At 41.9% G+C, this 18995-nt stretch overlaps 1 protein-coding gene across 1 annotated transcript in view; it reads right to left on the reverse strand.

Moving 5' to 3' along the window:
* Window positions 1–18995, reverse strand: part of IFT172 (intraflagellar transport 172) — a 1142656-nt gene that overhangs the window by 1092385 nt on the left and 31276 nt on the right. The window contains exon 2 of the mRNA XM_078650113.1: window positions 6864–7007. Within this exon, the coding sequence (XP_078506239.1) occupies window positions 6864–7007 (144 nt within the window). The remainder of the gene's footprint in view (window positions 1–6863; window positions 7008–18995) is intronic.

The raw sequence follows: 18995 nt of genomic DNA on the forward strand, positions 1-18995 counted from the left end.
CAGAGAGAAGGAGAGAGGGGGAGGGAGAGAAAGATAGGGAGGGAGGGAGAGAGAGAGAGGGAGAGAGGGAGAGAGAGAGAGATATGTGTGTATGCTGGATCTGGTGGGTCAGTGGACGAAGACGTCTGCTGCAGGGGCCTGTGTTCAACCTCATGGTCACAGTTTTTTTTTGGCTCTAGCCCCGCCCCCTCTCACTGACGCCGCCCCCACCGGTGCGGCCCTCGGCCACAAACCACACTGTGAATTTGGCCCCTGAGAGAATGTTTGTGAGTACCCATGACCTAGACACATTAAAGCTGGTGTGGCTCGAGGATAATCATAGGGAATCTCTCGAGATGCCCGTTACCATTGAAGACATTATACAAATCATCAAAGCCCTCGCTAATGATAAAGCCCCGGGGTTGGACGGCTTCACGGCCACTTTTTATAACGAAAATGCTGAGCTCCTTGCAGCACCTGCTAGTAATGTATGAGGACTCCCTGCATAAGGGCATGCTCCCTCCTTCTTTGCATGAGGCGGTGGTCACACCACTGCTTAGCCGGACAAACCGCCCAAAAGTGTGACTCCTACAGACCGCTTTCATTAATCAGACCCTCCAGGATTTCGCGATTTGCAAAACAATTGCGAAATCAGCAGTTTTGTAAAAAGGCCACGATTTTCACAAAACTTCCCTCGAAATTTGGAAAATGCAGTCTTTTTTTTTTTTTTTTTTTTTTTTTTTTTTTACAAGGCTGTGAAAACACAACAGATATCGCATCTCTGGCAGTGAACTCGCACCGACCTCTGAACTCTATCTCGAAGAAGCCGCAGCAGCCATCTCTTGGCCGATCAAATGATACTCAGGGGGGCAGCTGCCCGCTTCTGTGTGCTGGATGAATCACAATCACAGACTAATGTCTGCACAAAACATTTAAAGGACAAGTAGTTGGCAAAAGCTGCACCGTAGAAATACCCAGCGACATAAAAACTTAGAGATATATCAGGGTGCAGCTAAAAAGGACAAAATCCTGTTCCTGCAGTCACATCTGAAGCCAAACAGATGGTTTTTACATGCCTGAACTCTGCATAACTGGGGTCGAATTTTATTGAAACCCTTAGTTAAATATGTAAATTATCAGTGAGTTGAGTATAACATTACAAGCAACATCATGGCTGCATCTGAAAAGTCACTGACATTGTAAACATGCTGAAATAAAAAAACGTGTATTGAAATCAGAAAATACAGAAATAGCAGACAAAATTAGCTTTCAAACATTCCTCAAAACCCACAATTGCTTGGCAAATAAAATACAGACCAAATCAACATCTTACAGGGCGTGTGTACATTGTATGTATCTAAAAATATGGATGTCTGCTATTAATTAACTTGTATTAAAAATATTTTAACTTGTACTAAAAAAAACACCACTCCAGAATGAATATTTTCACAAAATCTTACCATTCATCATATTACATATATTTTATCTCCATTTCAAAACGTTTTCTTCTAAATCGAAATGGGAAAATGTATGGATGACTATAACTTAACACAAAATGAAAAGCGTATTACTCTCAAACATCGTTGCGAGATGCTGGTTTGTCTTTGGTTAACAAATTCCCTTGTAAAGTACTTTCTGGACTAAAGCAGGATATCAACAAACTTGGCAGGTAATGTGTGGGTGATGACAGAGATTCTTTCCTACACTTGAGTGGCTTCATCGTCTATATTTAAACTTTTAAAATATGCTTTTTCGATTTAAACAGCGTTATTTAAAATATTCAATTTTATATACAAAACGTTAACACAAAGAACAAGATAAGTTATGATGCCTCATTACAAATTCTAAGTCTAGACACAAAATCCGTCAGTCTTCATATAATCGATTTTCGACTGCCATATGAGAATTCAATCACAGTTGATCAGGATTTGCTGCTCGGTTTGTGGGAACTCTTGTGTGAGGGGCCACCTCAGTGTCTCATCCTTGCTCTCTGCTTTGGGTGCCTGTGATCCTTCCTCCAGCATCTGCTCCAGCAACGGTACGCAGATGTAGAATTCATAGCACAATTACATTTTTACCATCCAGTAGAATTCTATTTTGAGTCTATTTTTTATCCCACAGCCTGGTGGATATTCCATTTGACCAAGTACAAATGGTTTTTACTGGCTACAGTTGTGGATGTATGTATGTATGTATTGTATGTATTTGAGCTTGTAAAGCGCACTGCTACCCGTCCGTAGGTTTCCTGGCGCTGTATAACTCTGGGGAACCCGTCCTGGCTTTCCCTGTGGGATGGTCCCTTGCTGGGAGTCCCCAAGGTGGAGCCAGGCATCCCCGGAATTGATGGGGCCGTTGTGGAGATTAGGCAAGCTAATGCCCAGAGTTGCCGAGTGGAACCCCTGATTAGAGTAAGCACCGAAGCGAGAATTATCGAGTCCGCTGACCCAGGTCCACGACCCTGCCGCGTCGGGAATTGAACCCTGGTCCCGGGCCGACTTCTGCTCCCGGGGCTGCCGCCTCTAACCAGTGAGCCATACTACTCCACATGTGTGTTCCTTTGACAGTAGCCAGTGTATGTCCTGTGCATGTCCTGGTTTATATGTAGGCATCACTCCAGAAGCCCATCTGAAACCAAAATGCACTATTTGAGTCATATAAAAAGTCCTGAGGTGTTCTGGAATCAAATGGAATCTTCTCCATAGAACTTAAGAATGCTTATCCTACCAAACGGATCTAGTGGAAGCCTTTTATAGCGGGTCAACTTGAATTTGCACCAGAGAATGTGTGCATATAGCAGTACCTAATTTGAGCCAGTGGTTTCCGGTGCGCAGCACCCGCACTTAATCTTCAACACCGGTGCTTATAGCTCCGACCCAAAGGTCATGGTCACCCATTAAGGGCACATTCATTTTTTTTTGTAGGCATGGGGAAATTAAGTGATTTGCCGAGTATCACAGGATGTTTAACCGGCGGTGAGACTGGAACCTGGTTCCCCAGCTCCAAAATCGTCAGCTCTGAACATCATGCCACATCCTCTCCTCTCTTGTAGGGTTTCATGGTTTGTAGTTAGTTCTGTTATAGGCGGCGCTAATAGGAGCAATGGTCTGGGGGAAGCTGCCTCCTGACTAGAGCCCCTGCACTTATTTTTTCACAAATTAACCACTGGCATATAGTAAAACGCAGGTTGATTGACTGAAGTTGAATGAACCTTAATAAATACAGGCGCCCGATTTGTTATTACTACTGTGTCAAGTATGCACTGTTGCTTATTCTGGGCTGTCTCAGGGGCTCTGAAGTTGATGTAAGATGGAAATACTGTCAATTACTTCAAGCTAAATTAAAATATTTAGAGAAGGCGCGCCAGACTAGAAGAAAAGACCAGAATATTGACAGTGAAATCGCTTGCACGACCAATTAAAGACAGACCACAAACTTTTCGAGCAGAAACGCTGATCCTGTGCCATTGTGCTTGGCGTAACCTATGCTCCAGAATGTTACCACAAAGGAGAATATGGCAAAAAAATTCTCTCAGACAGTTTATAATGGCTATTTCAAAGGTAAATACTCTGCTAGATCAGTTTACATTGATTTGAAGTTGAAAAGGAATGATTAAGAATAAAACAATGCGCCACAATAATGCCGCAAAATTTCCATTTATCCTGGGGGGTCTGATTAATCAATATCAATAATAAGATCCTGGCCAAAATCCTTGCTAATCGCCTCTTACCATTACTTCCTAAAATGATTCGACTGGATCAGGCAGGGTTTATCCCAGGCCGCTCAACTGCGCACAAATTGCAAACACTGTTTGCGGTGTTACATTACTTGCACCCTGACGTACAGGCAATTGCCACACTTTTGTACGCCACAAAAGCGTATGACTCCCTGGCATGGGACTATCTGTTCACATTGCTACAACGAGTGGGGCTTAGCTCCACTTTTATTAAATATATAAAATTACAATATACCCTGCCCACGGCCAGAATATGGCTCAACAGGTGACTCTCTGAGCCAATCAAAATAACTTGCGGCACCAGACAGGGGTGCCCATCGCACCACTATTATTTGCCATCGCCATGGAGCCATTAGCTGCTAGGCTTAGGCAACCTCATACTCAGCGCGGCATAGGGTTTACATCGAGAGGTTTGATAATAGCGCTGTATGCAGATCACATTACTCTCTATATCTGTAACCCGGGTGACAACCTCGCCCCTGTCATTCGAGAGATGCTCCGGTTTGGAGGGCTCTCCAGAATAAACATTAATTAGAATAAATCAATCATTCTCCCCTCTCATTGATAACACTTCTTCATTACACACCGAGTACCCATTGACATAGGCAGAGGGTCCGGTGCGCTACTTGGGGGTTTCGGTGAGTTGTGATGTTCAAGAATTGTGGACAGCAAATTACGGTCGAGTGGTCGACTGGCTTGAAAGTAGGGTCCCCATTTGGTCTAAACTGCCATTATCGCTAGCTGGACGCATAGCTAGCACTAAGATAGTCATCCTACCCATTTCTTTATTTATTGCAAAATATCCCGCTGCCCCTCACTTGCGCATTCTTCTGGAAACTGCGGTCCATCCTGATCTCCCTGATTTGGGCTGAAAGACAGCAGCGCATATCCTGGGAGTTCCTCGACATGCCCCTCACACAGGGTAGGCTGGGCGCGCCTGACCTTGACTTGTACGCACTGTGCGTATAGGCCCAGTTTTTGCACTTCTGGGCACATCCCACTCCCTATCAGCCTCATGTGGCGGTTGAGCAGGATTTCGCAGCCCCTCTTCCCCTGGACAATGCCCTCTGTGCCCCATACAAAGCCCCAAGTGGAGAAATAAATACAGTGGAGAGTGTTCGATGGGCCTGGGAGGGAATACGTAGGAGGGTGGACACCCCGCATTTATAAGCCCCATCTACTCATCTATTCCACTTCACGCTAACCCAATGATGCCTCACCTCCTAGACATTGGAGCGCAGAGAATGGCGCAGCACCTCAACTTGCATAAGTTTTCGGATCTATACCCAGATGGCCAGTTCCTGCCGGCACCATCATCTGATGATTCACGTCAGACTAACGCAGCGGATACAATGCTTTATTACCAAATCAGGGCCTCATGCCGTGACCAGAACTGTGTTCCCAAAGTCCCCACAGATGCTAACCCCACTAAAACTGATGCTTAATAGGCCTGTAGACCTGAAATTAGTAACTCTGCTCTATTCCGCGGTGCAGCATCACATGCCACAGATAGTAATGCACGTGAGTTCCCATTGGGAATTAGATCTTGGCGCGGAATTCATGGAAACACATTGGAACTATTGCTGTGGGCAATTAGCTGATCTCTCCCCGAATAACAGCATAGGCTAATACATTTTAACTTTCTACACCACCTTTACGGCTCACCTGTAGAGAATAGGGCTAACAGATGTGGAGAACTGTCACAGATGTGGTGTCCCAAGAGCAGATTTCCTCTACCTGGCTTGGGCATGCCCAGGGGTTGCAAGATACTGGGCCACAGTGATTCAGACTATAACAAAATGTAGATTATCGGACACACCGCTACTTGGTCTCCTTGGGTATGTCAGGGATGTGCCACCTGCCTCATGCGGACTGGTGGCCATTCTTTTACGGTTAGATGCAGAGTGGCAATGATATGGAACTGTCGTAGATTACTCAAGGAAAGGGATTAGCTCATGGATGCAGTATATTGTCGCGAGCAGCTTTTGAATTACTGGGAGTTGATTCCCCTAGTATCCCACCCACGAGATATATGGGGTCCATTACAGGAGTATCTTAATCTTTTAGAGGAACAAAATATCTCCACTCCCTCCAGAGGATCCCCTGTCGGTTTCAGCAGCGCCTCAGACACCAGTCCACCCCAGCAAAACACCTGATATGCCAAGAGCCTCACGGGGCAAAGATACTCTAGAAAGCGCACAGTTAACTATCGGATGCCAGAAACGTATTGGACATTAGTTTAACAGCAACGGTATGGACCTGTTGCCAAGTCTGGACTCTTTGCAGAGGAAAATTTTACCAGGTGGGGACTGTGTGGGACGGGCTCAGGAGCAAATGGGTTAGTCCTTCTCTCCCCGCTTGTTGCATGGAACTTATACTCCACCAGTTTTAATGAGGTGCCATTCGCTTAATTTTCTGTCCCTTTGTTTCTTTGTTTCTGTGCTCGTTCTCATGTAGCATGGAAGCAGAGGGGCCTTAGAAGATAATGATTATTCAAAATGTACACCCTGCATACTGATTGTACAAGGCCTTTCTAGGTCACTCAGTACGTTGTGTGTTGTTTAATAAAGGTTTATAATAAAAAAAACAATACAAGGTGTAGCAAAACTTTTTTAACCTGCCCTCAGCTGTATCCAAGCGATGAATGTTCTGAGAACTTCTCGGATGCGGTACAATGATATCTTAAGACCGTTTATCACATAATGGCTTCTAATTATAAAGTTTTGCCTTCAGAACATTCCTGCACAAGAAGCAATGCACGGTGGCAAAACCTCTTTTCCTCCGATTCTGTATATAAAGGATATGTTTAATCAGAGGGAGAAAACACACAACATATAAGCTTCCTGTTCTCATAGTTATGTACTAAGGAAAGTGTCCAATAGCTTCTCTTAAAGCAGATGATAAATTATGGTGTTAAGATTTTCTCCATTTCCTCCATTCCTCCAACACGTGGTATCTTGAACACATTTGCCTGCAGGCTCTGCTCTACACTGACCTGGCTCAGAAGCACTATAAAGAAAATGTATTCACTGTGCCTGAAAATGGCTTATATTTGGATGAGAATCCAGCAGTATAGTTTACGTGCATTATATTATCGAAAGCAATGTCAAAAGCAGACAGAGTAGTGACAATGAGTAGATTAGTGCCTTACCTTCGCATCCGCAGGTTTGGTGGAAAACTTATCCCGACGCTCCCCTTGCTCGTCATACAGAAGCACAACTCTGTCCACTGTGCAGACAGCAAACTTGGCATTATTTTGGGACCAGGCCATGCAGGTCACCTTTGCAGCTCCATCCTGGAATAAACCACAGTGCATGCTGTCATTGTTTAATGTGGGCAACATAAGAGTGTTTGCTACTGGTTGATTTATTTGGGATCAGTGGATGGACAAGACAATGGGTTAGAAAGTACAGTTGGGGGATGTGGATGGTGATAATCACGGACAGTGAGTGAAAGGAGTAGGGCAGTGCAAAATGGACAATACAACTGCAGTTACTCTTGTGGCAATGCTGAACCAGTCCGCCTAATAAAATATGGATTCACTGTATTATACAATTTTAAAGATGTGGGACCAAGAAAACACGCTTCCATTGGGAAAGTGGACCTCTGCTCCTACCGCTTGTGACACAAAGCACCTTGAAAACTTCAGAGCTACACTACAGGGTTTCAGTGGAACTAGACCTTTTCCACATACAATGGATAGGTCCAGATAAAGAGAAAGCGGTCACCTACCAACAACACATATATATATATATATATATATATATATATATATACACACATACAAACATTTTTTTTATTTTATTTGCCTTTTTTAAGAAACAAGCAAAGGTACATCAACATTGCTCTCACCAATGCCACTTACACTTGAATGGATCGGATCAACTGTGCAATACCATTGTTACACGTGCAGATATCTATACCTCTTACCAGGTAATCCCATTGTTTAGGACACACCATCCACTAAGACTCCTCTGTGGCTGACAAAGAAATGTAGTGAGGGGAGTCCAAATGTTTTTAGGCCTGGAAGGCCGCAGTAGCTCTACTGCATAAAGTTCCAATTGGTCCCTGCAGTAGGCCAGATCCGACAGCCATTGTTGCTTAGTGGGTACTACTCATTTGCCCCAATGCAGAGCGACCGTAAGGCCACTGCCACAAACTTGGGATTAGCTGGCTGTAAACCCTTGACCAGACCCAGTAAGCACATTCCAGGACGACAGTCTACCGGCTCCAACAATGCTCCCGAATGGCAGCAAGGGTGGCATGGTGAGGGCTGACCTGATAGTTACGTTCTAGGGACCTAAATGTATCCACAGTATTGTACAGTTGTGGCGTATTGCTCTCAACACTCCCGTCTGTGTGCTAATGCATACACCTCTGATTGTGACCGTAAAGACCTCCCGTAGTGTTTCTGTCCCAGTCACTAAACCGATTTAAAAAAATAGGAAGATACCCCTAAAAGTGTTATTTAGGGAGGGGGTGATTAGATATGAAAAAAGGTCAGAACCCTATCTAGTTTTTAATCTGTTTCAATCACAGGTTCTATGGATGTAGAATAAGTGCCATGTGTTATTAAAGGAGTTCTCCAGTGTTGCCTATGCATCTATTTTTTTTTTAAAAAACATCTGTTTTACTGGTGTAATAAAATGTAACTGCTACAAGATAAAGTATATTTAAAAAACGGGGTTAATTTTATTGATTTCCTCCCATCGGGTTACAATCTAATGTACATCAAATTACACATCTTTTAAAAAATGTCATTATCTGGATTGAACCATGACATCAAATACAATAAAAAAAATTATAAAACATAAAATTACAAGAAAACAGTCGACGCGGCGTTTCGGTGTTTGTCACTTTTTCACCTTCATCAGGACAAAAATGCATAACATCTCTTATTTAGAAATCATTCGGAATTTGCTTCATCAATTGCACATTTCCACTGGGTTTATAAGTTGTTACGCGACTCTTTGAATTTTAGGCCTTTTAATAGTGCTGATAATAGGTATCCGGTATGTTGGAACCACCGTCTTTATACTCTAATCAGGATATTCTTGGCATCCGAGTAATATCCTCTTTTTTATATTCTTTGTTGATAGTAGAGTTTACATGAGGTGTCGAGACTTTTTCAAATATGTCTCCTCCAATACACGTTGCGGCCTCCCTGTTCCAACATTCCGGGTTAATCACGTACCGTATTATCAGCACTATTAAAAGGCCTAAAATTCAAAGAGTCGCGTAACAACTTATAAACCCTGTGGAAATGTGCAATTGATGAAGCAAATTCCGAATGATTTCTAAATAAGAGATGTTATGCATTTTTGTCCTGATAAAGGTGAAAAAGTGACAAACACCGAAACGCCGCGTCGACTGTTTTCTTGTAATTTTATGTTTTATAAAAAAAAAAAGTTGTATTTGATGTCATGGTTCAATCCAGATAATCAAGTTGCACACCTATTATGCCATAAGTGTGTCTCCCGTGACACCAGTACTTGTGTGCTGCAGTCTACAGCCTAATTTAACTGCAAAGGTTCACTTAAATGTCCAATAAAGATCAATAAAGTTCGATTCAAAATTTGTTTTAATTCACTTTTCTCTTCGTTCAAATTTTACAACGATCCTTAGTTCCAATGCATTTCGGTGTTTAATCACACCTTCTTCAGGGAACGTCTAAAGATAAACAAAACATACATTTGTATCACTAAGATGTTTGGTTTTCATGTGTCTTACGCGCTGCAGAACATCTGATGAACTAAGCGTGGAAAGCGCTTACATAGCCATAGTTACAATGTAACAAACGAGCTTGTGCGTTAGGTGACTTCTCTCGATAATGGGAACCTCGTATGGGCCTCTATAACAATGTTGCGTATTAAATGCCAGCACTAAAAGATCGCTAAAACTCTATTGCGTGGGTGACCCCTCCTCTATTACGAAGTGCCGTTTATATCTGACGGGAATGGTGAATCCGCCATTTCTCACCTTGTTGTTGAAAAGTGTGTACTGCTCGCCGCGCGAGGTCGTTCTGCTACGCTTTCGCTGCAATGAATGTTGGTTAACTGCGCGCTGGTTGCGCATGCGCTATATGTTCAACTAGCGTTTTTTCAAAAAGTGCAATGAGATAGGTTTCCAGACAACTGTCATTGAACAGTAAAGTTATCTAAACTAGCTTATGACAAGAACAATCGAGACTCCGTTAGCGCGCTACTCGCGCTCCATTAAACTATCACATTATACTTTGTATTCATGATATATACGTAATGCCAGACGTGTATACAATTATGAAAACTTTTGACAGTATTAGCTGACGGTCATAGGTAACAAGTAAATTCCGTTCTGTCGTTCAAACCATTGGGCTTCAGGCTGCAAAGATTATAAATCCAATAGTTTTCTCTTTTCAAGAGGTTCTTTTTGTTCATGACTCCTTCTTTTTTTGGTATGACTTCCAATACACAAGCTCTCAGTTGGTTGATATTATGATGTTTTTCAGCAAAATGTGTTGCCACTGTCGATTTTGATGAGTGTGTTCTAATATTGCTTTTATGTTCCGTGAGTCTCACTTTTAATTTTCTTTCCGTATGTCCCACATACACACTGCCACACGGGCACTTCAATAGATACACTATGTTGGTGGTATCACATGTTGCGTTTACTCTTAAGGGTATTTTATGGCCTTTCATGGGGTGACAAATGTTCGTACCCTTCATAATGTTATGACAGTTTGCACAATTTAAACATGGGACTGTTCCTTTATAGGTCTGATGATGCTTTTTGTGTTGTGGTGTCTTCAAAAGTTCGCCAATGTTTTTACCTCTTGTGTGAGCAAATAGAGGTTCTTTCTCAAATATGCCGTTGAAGTCTGGTTCCATTTTTACTATTTGCCAGTTTTTATGTATTATGCATTTGAATTGAGCACTCACGTTTGAAAATTTGCTAACACAAGTTATGCGTTGTTCTTTGGTGGTAGGTTTGTAAGAAATGAATTCAGTTCTTGTTTTCATTTGTGATCTTTCCAAGGATTTCTGAATAACTTCCATAGGGTATCCTCTTGTTGTGAATCTGTTGGTCATTATTTTCAATTGTTGCTGGCATTCGTTGTCCTCAGAGACCACTCTCCTGACCCTGAGAAATTGTGTAAACGGGAGGTGTTTTTTCAATGATTGTGGGTGGTGGCTTTTGTATTGTAACAGATTGTTTCTATCCGTTGGTTTTCGATACAGATTGATTATGAAGGTTGCATTGCTTTTTGTAATCTCTACATCTAGGTATTGTATGGTGGTGTCACTGATGTTCCATGTGAATTTGATTCTGTCGTTTCTTTCGTCCAAAATTTCCAATTGCTGTTCCAGTGATTCCTGTGTCCCTTTCCAAATGATGAAAATGTCATCAATGAATCTCATGTATGCTAAAAGGTGTGAGGCCCACTCTTGGTTGTTATAGATGTGTTCTTCTTCAAATGATCCCATGAACAAGTTCGCATACGCCGGTGCGGCGCAATTTCCCATGGCCGTTCCATTGAGTTGGATAAACCAGCGGTTGTTGTAGGTGAAATAACTATTCATCAATGTGAACTGCATCAATTCCATCAGAAAGATCTGTAAGTTCTCTGGATAGGTGCTATGTAATAAAGCTTTCTCTATGGCTTCTAGGCCTTCTTTGTGTGGGATGGCTGTGTATAACGTTTTGACATCTATGGTAGCCAGAATGATGTTGTCTTCCATTTTTACCCGTTGTAATTTTACCAAAAAGTCAGTTGTGTCTTTGATATAAGATAAGTTCTTGATGACTAATGGTTGTAGGTGTATCTATAAATTTCCCCACCGGTTCATGGATACTCATTTTGGTAGACACTATGGGGCGACACGGTGGATTTTGTAGATCTTTGTGTACCTTCGGTACTAGATACATAGAAGGGCTCCTTGGATTTTCTTGCGTTAAATAGTTTTTCGTCTTTTCGTTGATTGTGCCACTTCCTGTTGCTTGTTTGAGTATAGTTTGTAGCGTTTTACGAATTTCTTCCGTTGGGTCAGTATCTATCTCCATGTATGTATTGGTGTCTCCTAAATGTGTGTTTATTGAATTCTCATAAAAATCCGTATTTAATATCACCAACGCACCTCCCTTGTCCGCTTTCTGACACATTATTTTTTCATTATTCGCTATACTTTCTATAGCTCCAAACTCCTTCTTGGACATGTTCGGATTTTTGATTCTTCTGTTGGTGTTAATTTTATTCACTTCCTGTTTACATAGATTTTCAAAAAGGTCGATAGTTTTGTGAGATATCGGTGGCATGTATGAACTCGGACTTTTTAATCCCTTAAGCTCATCTTCCTTGCTAGTTGGTTTTTCGGTCATTATATTTTCAAAAAAATGTCTCAGTCTCATTTTGCGTGTTAATTTAAACAGACTCACTTCTAGTTCCAATTGGTTGGTATGTGCACTCGGTACAAATGATAATCCTCGTTGTAGAGTGTTTATTTGAAACTCATTTAACTCCTGGTTTGAAATATTTATCACTAGATTCTCCGTGTCTTCTAATGATATTTCTTTTTGTCTTTCTTTGCCGTGGCATTCCTCGTTTGTGGTGGGGTTTTTTCTTTGGTTTTTGTTGCGTCCCCTCCTGGGTCTTCTACTTCTGTGGGACCTGAGCCTAAAAAAGGCTCCGATGTTGATGGTTTTTCAGTAGGTATGTTTTTTGTTTGATCTCTTCGTTGATGATGTATCTGTGTGTGTCGTATATTGTTTGGTTTGGCACATCACACACAGGAAGTAAACGAACGAAAACTCAGAAAATATAGAAGGGATACCCTTGATTATAAACTTCAAGAAGTTTACACATGGGCGGAAGTTTACGCCAAAAGGCGCCAAACCAAACAATATACGACACACACAGATACATCATCAACGGAAAGTGACAGATCAGACAGAGGAAAACAATCAAGAGATCAAACAAAAAACATACCTACTGAAAAACCATCAACATCGGAGCCTTTTTTAGGCTCAGGTCCCACAGAAGTAGAAGACCCAGGAGGGGACGCAACAAAAACCAAAGAAAAAACCCCACCACAAACGAGGAATGCCACGGCAAAGAAAGACAAAAAGAAATATCATTAGAAGACACGGAGAATCTAGTGATAAATATTTCAAACCAGGAGTTAAATGAGTTTCAAATAAACACTCTACAACGAGGATTATCATTTGTACCGAGTGCACATACCAACCAATTGGAACTAGAAGTGAGTCTGTTTAAATTAACACGCAAAATGAGACTGAGACATTTTTTTGAAAATATAATGACCGAAAAACCACCTAGCAAGGAAGATGAGCTTAAGGGATTAAAAAGTCCGAGTTCATACATGCCACCGATATCTCACAAAACTATCGACCTTTTTGAAAATCTATGTAAACAGGAAGTGAATAAAATTAACACCAACAGAAGAATCAAAAATCCGAACATGTCCAAGAAGGAGTTTGGAGCTATAGAAAGTATAGCGAATAATGAAAAAATAATGTGTCAGAAAGCGGACAAGGGAGGTGCGTTGGTGATATTAAATACGGATTTTTATGAGAATTCAATACACACACATTTAGGAGACACCAATACATACATGGAGATAGATACTGACCCAACGGAAGAAATTCGTAAAACGCTACAAACTATACTCAAACAAGCAACAGAAAGTGGCACCATCAACGAAAAGACGAAAAACTATTTAACGCAAGAAAATCCAAGGAGCCCTTCTATGTATCTAGTACCGAAGGTACACAAAGATCTACAAAATCCACCGTGTCGCCCCATAGTGTCTACCAAAATGAGTATCCATGAACCGGTGGGGAAATTTATAGATAGACACCCACAACCATTAGTCATCAAGAACTTATCTTATATCAAAGACACAACTGACTTTTTGGTAAAATTACAACGGGTAAAAATGGAAGACAACATCATTCTGGCTACCATAGATGTCAAAACGTTATACACAGCCATCCCACACAAAGAAGGCCTAGAAGCCATAGAGAAAGCTTTATTACATAGCACCTATCCAGAGAACTTACAGATCTTTCTGATGGAATTGATGCAGTTCACATTGATGAATAGCTATTTCACCTACAACAACCGCTGGTTTATCCAACTCAATGGAACGGCCATGGGAAATTGCGCCGCACCGGCGTATGCGAACTTGTTCATGGGATCATTTGAAGAAGAACACATCTATAACAACCAAGAGTGGGCCTCACACCTTTTAGCATACATGAGATTCATTGATGACATTTTCATCATTTGGAAAGGGACACAGGAATCACTGGAACAGCAATTGGAAATTTTGGACGAAAGAAACGACAATCAAATTCACATGGAACATCAGTGACACCACCATACAATACCTAGATGTAGAGATTACAAAAAGCAATGCAACCTTCATAACCAATCTGTATCGAAAACCAACGGATAGAAACAATCTGTTACAATACAAAAGCCACCACCCACAATCATTGAAAAAACACCTCCCGTTTACACAATTTCTCAGGGTCAGGAGAGTGGTCTCTGAGGACAACGAATGCCAGCAACAATTGAAAATAATGACCAACAGATTCACAACAAGAGGATACCCTATGGAAGTTATTCAGAAATCCTTGGAAAGATCACAAATGAAAACAAGAACTGAATTACTTTCTTACAAACCTACCACCAAAGAACAACGCATAACTTGTGTTAGCAAATTTTCAAACGTGAGTGCTCAATTCAAACGCATAATACATAAAAACTGGCAAATAGTAAAAATGGAACCAGACTTCAACGGCATATTTGAGAAAGAACCTCTATTTGCTCACACAAGAGGTAAAAACATTGGCGAACTTTTGAAGACACCACAACACAAAAAGCATCATCAGACCTACAAAGGAACAGTCCCATGTTTAAATTGTGCAAACTGTCATAACATTATGAAGGGTACGAACATTTGTCACCCCATGAAAGGCCATAAAATACCCTTAAGAGTAAACGCAACATGTGATACCACCAACATAGTGTATCTATTGAAGTGCCCGTGTGGCAGTGTGTATGTGGGACATACGGAAAGAAAATTTAAAGTGAGACTCACGGAACATAAAAGCAATATTAGAACACACTCATCAAAATCGACAGTGGCAACACATTTTGCTGAAAAACATCATAATATCAACCAACTGAGAGCTTGTGTATTGGAAGTCATACCAAAACAAGAAGGAGTCATGAACAAAAAGAACCTCTTGAAAAGAGAAAACTATTGGATTTATAATCTTTGCAGCCTGAAGCCCAATGGTTTGAACGACAGAACGGAATTTACTTGTTACCTATGACCGTCAGCTAATACTGTCAAAAGTTTTCATAATTGTATACACGTCTGGCATTACGTATATATCATGAATACAAAGTATAATGTGATAGTTTAATGGAGCGCGAGTAGCGCGCTAACGGAGTCTTGATTGTTCTTGTCATAAGCTAGTTTAGATAGGTTTCCAGACAACTGTCATTGAACAGTAAAGTTATCTCATTGCACTTTTTGAAAAAACGCTAGTTGAACATATAGCGCATGCGCGACCAGCGCGCAGTTAACCAACATTCATTGCAGCGAAAGCGTAGCAGCGCGGCGAGCAGTACACACTTTTCAACAACAAGGTGAGAAATGGCGGATTCACCATTCCCGTCAGATATAAACGGCACTTCGTAATAGAGGAGGGGTCACCCACGCAATAGAGTTTTAGCGATCTTTTAGTGCTGGCATTTAATACGCAACATTGTTATAGAGGCCCATACGAGGTTCCCATTATCGAGAGAAGTCACCTAACGCACAAGCTCGTTTGTTACATTGTAACTGTGGCTATGTAAGCGCTTTCCACGCTTAGTTCATCAGATGTTCTGCAGCGCGTAAGACACATGAAAACCAAACATCTTAGTGATACAAATGTATGTTTTGTTTATCTTTAGACGTTCCCTGAAGAAGGTGTGATTAAACACCGAAATGCATTGGAACTAAGGATTGTTGTAAAATTTGAACGAAGAGAAAAGTGAATTAAAACAAATTTTGAATCGAACTTTATTGATCTTTATTGGACATGTAAGTGAACCTTTGCAGTTAAATTAGGCTGTAGACTACAGCACACAAGTACTGGTGCCACGGGAGACACACTTATGGCATAATAGGTGTGCAACTTGATGTACAGATGTATACACTCCAGGAGGGGAGTGATTCCCATGAGCACAGTCGAAATTACATTAATTCAGGCGGTGCACGACCCGTTAACCAGAAGCTCAATCCAGATAATGACATTTTTTAAAAGATGTGTAATTTGATGTACATTAGATTGTAACCCGATGGGAGGAAATCAATAAAATGAACCCCGTTTTTTAAATATACTTTATCTTGTAGCAGTTACATTTTATGACACCAGTAAAACAGATGTTTTTTTTTTTTAATAGATGCATAGGCAACACTGGAGAACTCCTTTAATAACACATGGCACTTATTCTACATCCATAGAACCTGTGATTGAAACAGATTAAAAACTAGATAGGGTTCTGACCTTTTTTCATATCCAGTCACTAAACCAACATTCTCCACATTTGGTGATGCAGTGCACGCAACGAAATTCGTTTTATTTATTTATATGTTTACTTACCTGTTAAAGTCCGTAATCCATACATTACTACCCCCCACCCTGCCCCTCCCCCTCCCCACGTCACCACCCTACAGTTACACCTACTACCGGCCGTGGCTGGAGTCACTTCTCAGTTTGTGTTGTGATGATTTACTGGGAAAGTGGCTTCTGAAAGGGAACACACTTACCTCATGTTTAAGAACTCCATTATAAAGAAGCAGTTGTTGCATCCTGCTCTCTACACTGCCTTCTTTCACTGTTTGTAACTCTGGATCACGCCATAATTTATAAAGGATTCAATGCACTCCCTCTTCCACAAGTGATGGAAAATCATGCATTATGTACCCCCTTTCAGATTACAAGCAATTACTAAACCTTCACCAATGCCCTCAACCAACCAGTCTTCCTACTACCAAAATCTCAGTATATATCTCAGGCTGAAATCTATAGAGCCTTTTGGTCAGACCACCACGCCATCACCTTCATAATACCGGACTACCGCATGAAAAGACTTGGGCAACCGGTGAAACTTAAACGCTGGCTCAGAGACAATAAGAACCTTGACCTCGAGAAGCGGAATACTCGCTGCAAGAATGACCTACAACCCCCCCCAAATCTATCTACGGTCAACGACCTCACAGAGCACTACAACTCGACTACGACCAACATTTTGGATGATCTAGCCCCACTAAACTCAAAAGGTCCCTAACCAAAGACAAAAAACCCTGGTTCAGCGGACCCCTCAATAGCGAAAGGAGAGCTCTCCGACTCAAAGAAAGGAACTGGAGACAGCATCCCTCAGCCTCACAACTTAAACTTCTACGTCAAGCCAGAAATACCTACAACAAGAATATCCTCACGTCCCAAAATAGAGTTCTTCAGGTCAGAACTGGAAAATGCCAAGAACAGGCCCCGCAAGCTCTTCGCATTAGTCAAACTCCAATCTAACAAGCTAGTGAAGTCATCCAAAGAAACTACTAAATCCCTAATTACCTGCGATGAGTTCTCCTCCTTCTTCACAACCAAAATGAACTTGTTAGGAATTGAACTTAATGCTACCTCAATCTCCCCTCTTCCTCCTACAGAGTCCCATCTCTCCTCTCGTCCCCTCCTAGCAACACCCAAAAACAAGGCTCACTGGTCCAACTTCAAACTTTATGATGACCATTCCATCTCGAAAATTATTTCCTAATTAAAACCGAACACCCACTTCAAGGACCACCTCCCCGCTAACTGCTTGGCAGCGACCTTCCTACTCATCGTTCCCATCTGGACCACAAATATCAATGCTTCCCTTCCTCAAGGGTCCATACCTGACTCTCTGAAAAGCGGGCAAGTCATCCCCATCCTGAAAAAAAATTCCAGACAGCTTCAGACCAATTTCGAATATACCTCTTCTTGCTAAAGTACTGGAGAAATGTGTGCAACTACAACTGAGCCAGCACATCGCTATTTTCAATTTGCTTGACGATTTCCAATCTGGGTTCAGGCCGCGGCACAGCACTGAAACTACCATTCTTCACATTCTTCACATCGTTAACAATGCCCTCCTAGCCCTGAACCAAGGCATAACCTGTCTCTTGATCCTTCTGGATCTTTCCTCGGCATTTAACACAGTCAACCATGAGAAACTTCTTGAACGCCTCGAACATAGGATGGGTCTAGGAGGTACTGTCATCAAATGGTTTGGTTCCTTCCTCCAGAACCGGACACAGAGATTCTTGGTCAACACAACCTATCTGCTCCTTCTCCGATTTCCATTGGTGTCCCACAAGGCTCTACTCTGTCCCCTACCCTCTTCAATCTCTACCTTGAATCATTAGCTGAAATTCTTTGCATGGCTAACATATCCTTCCACATGTATGCTGATGATACTCAGATATACATCAAACTCTCTTTTCTTGAGGAGATTACCTATCTGAATGATGCCATAAAACTAACTGTTCAATGGCTTGCCAACAACCAGCTCAAACTGAATGCCCAAAAAACGGAGTTCCTTCTCATCTCCCCCTCAAAAAAATCCAACGACATCCTGAAATGGTTTAACTTAATCACAGTACTCAACTGCACACCGACCGTAGTGGACTCTGCCAAATCTCTCAGGATAATCTTGGACAGCAACCTGAATATGAGTGAACATATCAATTCGATGGCCAAAACTGCCAGGTTCCATCGGAGCTACTTGAGAAAGCTAAAACCCTTCCTTGAAACTGCCGGCCTCAAATCCGCTGTTCCGGCGTTAGTTATTTCCAGAATTGAATATAGCTGCTCTACCCTATCTGGCCCAAAGACTTCCAGGGCCCCCTAAAGGCTTGCCTCAACGCAGCAGCTAGACTCTTATCTGGCACAAACAAATGTGACCACATTTCACCACTTCTGAAGGCCTTGAACTGGCTTTCTCTTGAAGGCAGAATCCAGCTTAAGCTGGCCTGCATTACACACAAAGCCTTGTACACGAACTCCCCGGGATATCTCGCCCAGAAAATGGTGGTATCTGGGAGTTCCAGAAACCCCCAGTCCACCAGAGACTGTGTACTCCAGCCACCCCACATCCACAAGGAGAAAACTTACAACCGAGCGTTCTCTGGGGCTTCACCAAGAATCTGGAACTCGGAGGGGAGGAGCCTAGCTCGCGACCGAGATG

Source organism: Lissotriton helveticus, chromosome 6, assembly GCF_964261635.1.
Source record: "Lissotriton helveticus chromosome 6, aLisHel1.1, whole genome shotgun sequence".
In the NCBI taxonomy this organism is placed as follows: domain Eukaryota; kingdom Metazoa; phylum Chordata; class Amphibia; order Caudata; family Salamandridae; genus Lissotriton; species Lissotriton helveticus.